This window comes from Rhinoderma darwinii, chromosome 6 (genome assembly GCF_050947455.1).
Source record: "Rhinoderma darwinii isolate aRhiDar2 chromosome 6, aRhiDar2.hap1, whole genome shotgun sequence".
NCBI lineage: Eukaryota > Metazoa > Chordata > Amphibia > Anura > Rhinodermatidae > Rhinoderma > Rhinoderma darwinii.
The window spans coordinates 35,571,493-35,581,004 of NC_134692.1; the positions used below are offsets into that span (position 1 = coordinate 35,571,493).

General features: G+C 35.8%; 1 protein-coding gene across 1 annotated transcript; it reads left to right on the top strand.

Annotated features, from left to right (window-relative positions):
- The first annotated feature begins 273 nt into the window (after nucleotides 1-273).
- On the top strand, nucleotides 274-7,315 carry HOXD3 (homeobox D3). Its single transcript, XM_075829504.1, has 3 exons — nucleotides 274-345; nucleotides 4,000-4,517; nucleotides 5,789-7,315. Exons 2-3 carry the CDS (start codon nucleotides 4,034-4,036, stop codon nucleotides 6,535-6,537), a joined length of 1,233 nt encoding a protein of 410 aa, XP_075685619.1. The 5' UTR covers nucleotides 274-345; nucleotides 4,000-4,033; the 3' UTR covers nucleotides 6,538-7,315.
- The last annotated feature ends 2,197 nt before the right edge of the window (nucleotides 7,316-9,512 follow it).

A 9,512-nucleotide genomic window follows, 5' to 3' on the forward strand; every position in this document is an offset into this window, starting at 1 on the left:
TTAATTCTGCGACAAATATATGTTATACTGTCCAACATACACAGAACAATTTGCTAACTGTAATTTGAAACAAATAAAAAGCTATCCTCTTATATTCTATTAACTATTTGTCTAATTCATATTACAAACATTTAACTTTCTGTATATTTTACATTGTTTTGCCTACACTGTGTATCTAGCGTTAATCTAAAAGCATAAATATTACTCATGTATATATACATCTCATTGAGTGATACGTTACAAATTCTAATATTTTGCAGCTGCCTATGTGGGATTGGCAGGAATAAGAAGACAGGGCGCCATCTAAAAAAAGTCAGATACAAGACCTGAGCCTAGGACGCCAAGGTAAGTGCCCGAGTACAATTACGATTGAATATATCATTATCTGATATAATGATATAACTATAGCGGCGGCCTGCAGGCTACACAGCGGAGGAGCAGCTATAGCGCACTACTAGTAGGGTATGTGCACACACACTAATTACGTCCGTAATTGACGGACGTATTTCGGCCGCAAGTACCGGACCGAACACAGTGCAGGGAGCCGGGCTCCTAGCATCATAGTTATGTACGATGCTAGGAGTCCCTGCCTCTCCGTGGAACTACTGTCCCGTACTGAAAACATGATTACAGTACGGGACAGTTGTCCTGCAGCGAGGCAGGGACTCCTAGCATCGTACATAACTATGATGCTAGGAGCCCGGCTCCCTGCACTGTGTTCGGTCCGGTACTTGCGGCCGAAATACGTCCGTCAATTACGGACGTAATTAGTGTGTGTGCACATACCCTATCAATGCATGTATACGCGTATATGTCGGTATATCAGTTAAAGATTATACTAATAATTGGAATTGAGAAATTATGTAGAGATCTTCTGCAGTAAGATCCTGCATTCCCTTAAGATAACATACTTTTTTTTTTTTTTTTTTTGAGACAATCTAAAAACAAAATTTGAGCAAATTTGGTATTTTACAATCTCCAGAATAAAATAGCAATAAAAGTAGCGAAAACACTGATAATAATATAAACATCCCCGGGTATTATACATTTCAGCTCAGATATTTGCAATTAGACAGCGAATATAAAACAATAGTCTATATTCCAAAGGATGGAAATATAATCCCAATGAAACCATAGAATATTCTGTCGGTGATATAATGATTTCCTCCACCCTTTCAGGGGTCTCATGTAGAGAGTCTTTCATTAGATCCTTAGGCTGAAAAGATGTTAGACTCCATTATGAGACCAGAAGTTTAATCCAAGATTTTTTTTCCCATATTTTTTCCATTTGTATTTATATTTTTTGTGTAATCCAGGAAAGGGACACACATTTGTGCGTGTCCTGGTAAAGTGCTGGCAGGGTTCTAGTTACACACAGGGCTCAGGGCAGCTTTTATAATTCTGCTCTACAGGCCTTTAAAAAGGAAAAATTTGCGGAGTAGGGGATTCTTTTCTGTCTTCCTCCTACGCTTGGCCTGTTTTACATTTGTGAAACTTCTCGGGGATCTTTTCCCCCCCTTAGTAAAACACTGGCAGTCATAAATTTCTCTCCAAACCCCAATGACAGGTGCATTGATATGCTCTGTGTGGACTCAGCCTGTTTAATAATCAAAAGACTGCTGCTACTTATATTGAATAAATCTCATATTTAATACAAAATATTCCCCTCTATATTTCAGTGTTCGATTTCATTATTAGATTTTGATTAGATTTCATCGAACAAAAGGCTTTCTTTGGTCTAACTTGCAATCTATACAAAACTTAGCAAAGAGGAAAACTGGAACCCCTCTTTGAATGTGGAATAAAAGCATTTTATATTCTCCCACTATGGTGCTGCAAGGCACAGGAGAGGGAAAGTTATGTCACAGTCTTGAAAGGCCCTGTACAATGATTATATATATCAGCTCATGCAGTCATGCTATTGCTCAAATCATACACACCTATATGTTGATTTTAGCAATATATATATATATATATATATATATATATATATATATATATATATATATATACATACACACACAATGAGGGCTTCTGCGTTTTAATTTGTATTTTGCTTGTGGTGGTAGCACAATGCATTTGCCCATTGTCCAAGTGATTTATTGCACATTGCTTCTTATTTAGGTTCAAGCAGAGTTCAGTAACAGTTGGATCTTTCTGAACAAGAATAAGCCTCTTGCCAGTCTGTTACTAAATATGATTCTATGGAAGAATCCATGTATTGTTTGTGTTGTGTAGTGTATATGGCAGGAAGTTGTGCATATCTGATAGCAACACATCTCCAATGCAATCAATTCATACCCCTCACTAATGAAGTTCACTTTAATTTTTTCCACAATATCTTACCACAGTGGATAGATGACACTTACAATGATCTACTCATTTATAATATATTACAATATGACAATGTAGATCAAGCCATAATGTTTACATTGACAAAATTCTGTTGTAAACAGACATTAATTCACTGGAGATAATCAGAATATTATATTAATCAGTTTATTGTGGGATATTATATAATTGTACATTAGATGGGACATTAATTAGAATAGCAAATAATACATTGAGGCATTATTATTTTGGGTAAAAATGTGAATGAAACCTGATATAAGTACAAGGCTGGCCTGACACTATTGAAACAGTCACTAAATAAAAGGTGAATTACACTCTTTATCATCTAGAAGTAGCTTAGTAATAATGTAAAGGGGAGCTTGCATTATGTTTTACAGTTTAATGGGATTAAACTATACTGTGGGTATAATTGCTTTCCATTTTCTTTCAATCGTTATGCTAATATGGATAAGATAATAAATCTTCTGTATATTGGCAATGGTGCTACTATTAAAACAATTAATGTCACAACATACAGGCTGCGTGTACCTTGCAGTGAAAATACACAACACACAGAGTTTAGCTCAAATCTCTTATAAAAGACATCAAATAATTACATTTTACAAATGCTGACATAGCATTTTCTTCTCCCAAATGGATCAAACAGGAGGATGTTGAATAGAAGTAGTTATATTTTAACTGAGCAGTTTTACAAGGTCTGACTCACAATGGACATAGAGGGGTTTTCTCTAGTTTTTCAGGTTCTGAATGTAGTTCAATCCATCAATTTATACACAGCTCACCCAAGCTGGAGGGTGGAGGGGCAAGTTAATCTTTATCCGAATTTTCTAAGGCAAGTCAAGCCTGGGAACTGAGAAATATTACGAAACATATTTTCTATCTGGGAAGTAATGTGTGGTTGATCACAGATTTAATAGTTGTTGAAAGAAGCAGATACAAATATTGATACCCAAAGCAAATCCATTTGATCCACTATAAAGTGTGTACATGTAATGTTTCCAGTTTGGATTTGCAGACTCCAAAGGCACAAAAAAAAAACAAAACAAAAAAAACACAAAAACCTATCCATGGGTACTGTGCCTCAAACTATATGACTGTTGGAATCTCCATGCTACACATATATACAATACATGGTATAATACACACAGACATAATACATGCTATAATACACTCATAAAAAAATGACAAAATACTCATGTATGATACATGCTATAATACACACATATACTACACATGTAATACATGCCATAATACACATATAATACATGATATAGCACATACTCACACACAAATTATACATTATATAATAAACATACATAATACATGCCATAATATGCACATATAAAATACATGCTATAATGCACACACATAAACTACATGCTATAATACACACCCAGAGGCACCACAGAGGCCTCCCTTAAACAATAAAGGCCCTTATGTAGCCAGTTTTTGAGTACAATGCCATGAAAATATATTGCATTGTACATTTACTTTAAGTTACATATGTGTTAATGATACAATATTTCAGAAGAGATGCTGTTGAAGACAGTTGTAGGCTGGAAGAAAAAAATGGGAACCCATCCAACCATAATGGACAATGTAGGGTGAAGAAATATATACTTTGAATTCCTGTTTTCTTTTTCTTAGGGTTTAGACTGAGAAGATTTGACAGAAGAGGTCAATGCTTATTGATAAGGGTGCAGAGTCCCTATCACTGAGAGACAGCAGGATGCAGAAGACAGCCTACTATGAAAACTCTGGACTTTTTGGGGGTTACACCTATGCCAAGCCTGAGTCATACAGTTATGGCTCCAGTCATCAACCTTACTCCCAATCTGCTATAGAGAATGATTATCCAGGTTCAGCATGTTCCATTCAACCATCTGCTATCAGGCCTCCAAACCATAAAACTAGTGACATTAGTGGCAGCTGCATGAGGACATCTAATCAGAATGCCAGCCAGACCACCAACATGAATGACCAAACCCACCAGGCTCCATCTCTGCCTCCCTCCTCACCCAGCCAGGGCAATACCTCAACACAAAAAAAGAGCAAATCCTCTGGCTCAACTAATTCCTCCCAACCTACTATGACCAAGCAAATATTCCCTTGGATGAAGGAATCAAGACAAAATGCCAAGCAGAAGAATGGCAGCACTCCTCCAGGTACATAACAGAATGGCCAATATCTAATGGAAGCTACTTATGACCAACAAATTTTTGGTGGATGGTTGTATTGAACGTATTTAGTTTCAAGTATTGAAATTTATAAAAAACAATAAATCACAATTCACTGGCATTTTATCAATGGCATAATATGGCCAAGGAATTGTAGGGAGCGAAATCCCTTAAAAATATGTTAAACTATGTTGTTGGAACTGTCTGAAGAAAATAGCAATGTATATGGGAATCTCAATTATTTCCTTGTATGGAGAAAGAATGTAAAGGCCAAATACTGTAGAGCTCAAGACAACAAGGCAAATGCTAATCCTGGCTTTGCGGAATATAAATTATTCATATATTTTGATAAAGATAATGAGTGTGGTAGTCTTTGGTGGGGGAGTACATGCATAGAAAGTAAAAAAGTGGGTATCTATCTATCTATCTATCTATCTATCTATCTATCTATCTATCTATCTATCTATCTATCTATCTATCTATCTATCTATCTATCATCTATCTATCTATCCTCTTTCTCATCTCTCTCTCTCTTGCTCTCATATCTATCTATCTATCTATCTATCTATCTATCTATCTATCTATCTATCTATCTATCTATCTATCTATCTATCTATCTATCTATCTATCTATCTATCTATCTATCTATCTATCTATCTATCTATTCTCTCTCTCATATCTATCTATCTATCTATCTATCTATCTATCTATCTATCTATCTATCTATCTATCTATCTATCTATCTATCTATCTATCTATCTATCTATCTATCTATCTATCTATCTATCATCTATTCTCTTTCTCATCTCTCTCTCATATCTATCTATCTATCTATCTATCTATCTATCTATCTATCTATCTATCTATCTATCTATCTATCTATCTATCTATCTATCTATCTATCTATCTATCTATCTATCTATCTATCTGTATAATAATCAAATCTTTCTAGTGCACGCATGAGCTTATATTGCATTTATCAGAAACGAACCTTTATTAGAATGTAAGATCTTTGTAAGTACTAACTTAAATATAGTAGATAAACAAAATAAATGGCTGATGGTAACATATGGTTAACTATTAACCCTTGCAGAAGGAATGCTCTGTAGCACGCACAATGCTTGGTTTACAATGGGGCATCCTCAGTGCAGGACTTGCTGCTGTGTATGGACTTGTATTGTGCAGCGTTTGCTGATGTAAGTAAAATGATTGTTTTATTCATTGGAATTAATATGTTTGTTCTTTGATTCTGAACCCAGGAGACAACTGTGAGGAGAAGAGCCCGACTGGACCCGCATCCAAAAGAGTGCGCACAGCTTATACCAGCGCGCAACTGGTGGAGCTGGAGAAGGAGTTCCACTTCAACCGGTACCTTTGTCGCCCACGCAGGGTGGAGATGGCCAATTTGCTGAACCTGACCGAACGCCAGATCAAAATCTGGTTCCAGAACCGCAGGATGAAATACAAGAAGGACCAGAAAGCTAAAGGGATCATGCACTCTCCAGCAGGACAATCTCCAGATCGCAGCCCTCCACTTAGTGGCTCCAGCCATGTAGGATACTCAACTCAACTGCCCACTGTTAATAGTCTCAGCTATGATGCTCCATCTCCAACTTCCTTTGCCAAATCACAGCAAAACATGTATGGCCTGGCAGCTTACACAGCCCCCCTGACCAGCTGCCTACCCCAGCAGAAAAGATACCCTGGTGCAGAGTATGATCACCACCCCATGCAGAGTAACAGCGGCTTTGCCAATCCAAATTTGCAAGGCAGCCCTGTTTATGTTGGAGGGAACTTTGTGGATTCCATGCCAGCTTCTGGTCCTATGTTTAATGTGGGTCACCTTTCTCACCCATCATCTGCCAGTGTGGACTACAGCTGCGCTGCACAGATTCCAGGCAACCATCACCATGGACCTTGTGACCCACATCCCACATATACAGACCTAACTTCTCATCATACGACTCAGGGAAGGATGCCAGAAGCGCCCAAGCTAACTCATTTGTAACTACCACACGTGGGATGAAGAGAGAGAGAGAGAAAGCAGAGCGAGAGAGAAGATAACTGTTGTTCTCCTTTTAATTACCTCAATTTTTCTGCAAGAACATTGTTAGGATCCTTATTGTGAGTGCCAACTGCTATAAGGAATGTCTTATCATGAAGCAGCTCTATGTCCATGAGAAGGGACCTTATAAGTATTCTAAGCATGACAGTGCAATAAACTGCAAAGCAAGGCACAATATAGACTATTAATGATGTACTTGAAGGTAAGTCTAGATTAGCATTAGCCAGTGTCATGCAAATTTTTGTTATCATTTTTTTTTCATTTTTTTGTACCAAATTTTAATGAAAGGGAAGTGACTTGCATATGAGATTTTTTTTATTTATGAATTATTAAGTGATGTTGGAATTGCATTCAGCTATGTGACACCTATTTATTATTATTACTTTAGACTTAACACAACTTTTTTTGAACCATTAATTATTTATCCTTGTCTTAATGTATTTATGTGAATATGTGAAATTTTTACCCTAAAAACTTGGAAGAATGATTTAAGTCCATTGTGGCTACATGATTATTTCCACTCTTAGGTGAGAGATTAGTCCCAATAATCAGTAGTGACTGTGGCTGGTGTGTCTAGTTTATGTAAAGGGTTAATTCAAGGCAGCAAATACAATGTAGTGAATCACAAAGGGCATTTGACATTTTGAAAAGTTATTCTTTTTTATTTTATTTGTCTAGTTCCATTCCAGCAGTATTTAGAATAAACTGTATCTGAATTGTAGTGTATTTGTTTCAATAGTCCAGACAACTAGACGGTGGCAGTATTATGCCCAACACAAGCTACAGTATAGAACCATGCTTTTTACTACCAATGCACCTAATACCATCCCTAATCTTTTCTGTCCTGTGATTTTCCATCCCCGAGTGTTTGCAATAACCTGTTCTCTGCTTGGTTCATAGTTTTTGTGGCTTTCATTGTAATTCTTTGTATATTAGATGTATATTTGAAATTCAAGGCGTTAACAATTTTAGAAAAAAAACAACAAATAATGTAAAAAAAAAAAAAGAAAAAAATGACAATCACCATAAAAAGGTAGAAAAAAAATAAATATGACAGCCCAATATTTTCCAGCGTTAAAGGGCTTTCAAACAATGGCAATTGGTTTACAGGGTATGGCCCATAGAAGGGTTTAATAAATAATAATGATATTAATGATAGAAAGGATTTATTTTATTTATGGACATTGGCTGATGTGGAGATGAATGAGGAGCCCGCAGTTATTATTAGGATTCATCATTTTGTACTCTGAGTGATCCTCTTCCTACGCATTCCTGTTTGTTTGGAGAACACAACTCCTACTCCTGAGCTGTGAGAGGAGATCACATTCCCTCCTCCTAGGAAAGATCTGACCCTTAATGTTCTGCAAATAAAGAAAACACAGACTGAGAGCACTCGAAAACCTACGGAAAATGAACCCGCCAGAGCCAAGGAGTCCAAACTGCAGGGAGAGCACAGCAATGATCATTACACTGTACAGTTATTGTCCCAATAAAATTCATTTACAATTCTGACTATGTATTTGATGTGTCTTATTATTATTATTATTATTATTATTATTATTATTATTAATAGTATTATTATTAGTAGTATTATTTGTATTATTATTAGTAGTAGTATTAGTATTGTTGTTATGTAGTATATTATTTTTATTATTATGATTAGTAGTATTATTTCACTCCAGTCTTCTAATATTGTAAATGTTCTAGTTAACCCATTGTTTACCAGAGAAGCTTCCAACAAGCGACAGTGGCTCAGACGAGCAGGAAATATAAAAAATGTACCATTAAGATATATATGTTTATAGTTATGTACATTCATTTCATTTAGATTTTTTTTATTTTTGATCATTATTATTATTATTATTATTTTTATTATTATTATTATTATTATTATTATTATTATTATTATTATTATAAAAGATTAGCTCATAGATGATTTATAGAAGGCATACAAAAAAATCAGCGGTAAAGATGTGGCTGAGTTTGTCATTTGGTAAAACTCATCGTGACATCGTGTTTTCTGTGGCTTTCCACAGGATTTTATAGGACTTATAGGTGCCTAAAGGAAAGCAAACAAATGTAATGTTGGGCAGGCTACGTCCGCTATTATAGACACACATTCAAACACTGAGATTATTATTGTAGAAAGGTAATATCGTTTTCAATATATATATATAGTTTTGGCACTGCTTATTGTAGTATCACGATGAGGCCTCTTTCACACGGCAGTACTTTGGTCAGTATTTTGCATCAGTATTTGAAAGCCAAAACCATAGAGGAAAAGAAACAGAAAAGGTATAATGGTCAGATTTGGACCTTTTATGTGTCTTGAACTGGTTTTGGTTAAAAGATATTGTTGTTTTTTTTTTCACTATCTATCTATCTATCTATCTATCTATCTATCTATCTATCTATCTATCTATCTATCTATCTATCTATCTATCTATCTATCTATCTATCTAATCTATCTATCTTTCTAACCTCATAGTCATTGATGCCTTTTATCCCAAAATTTTAACTAAATGGACACGTAGAGCCGTCCATAGAAGGCCCCAGATTGCAGGATCACTGAAATAAAAAGTTTGGAAGCAGAAAGAAAAGAAAATACATCAGAAAATCTAGACATGTAAATATAAAGAGAGAAAATAGGTTAAGTGTATGCAGCAGCACATGTACCAGGGAGAATGCAACATTGTGTCCTGATTTTGCAGTTAATTAAACTCCTTTTCCTGCCAGAGGGAGCAGCTCTCACTCCTAGCCCTTACAGCAATGAAGTGGTTAAATAAGTTAGAGGCTCTGTTGATCACAGCTATGTGAAAGCCCCATGTTCCCTCATCTCAGCATCTCTCCATGTACTGTGTGCAATAACATCCTACACACTACAAGGGCAAACAATGCTGTGTGTGGGAGAGGAGCCC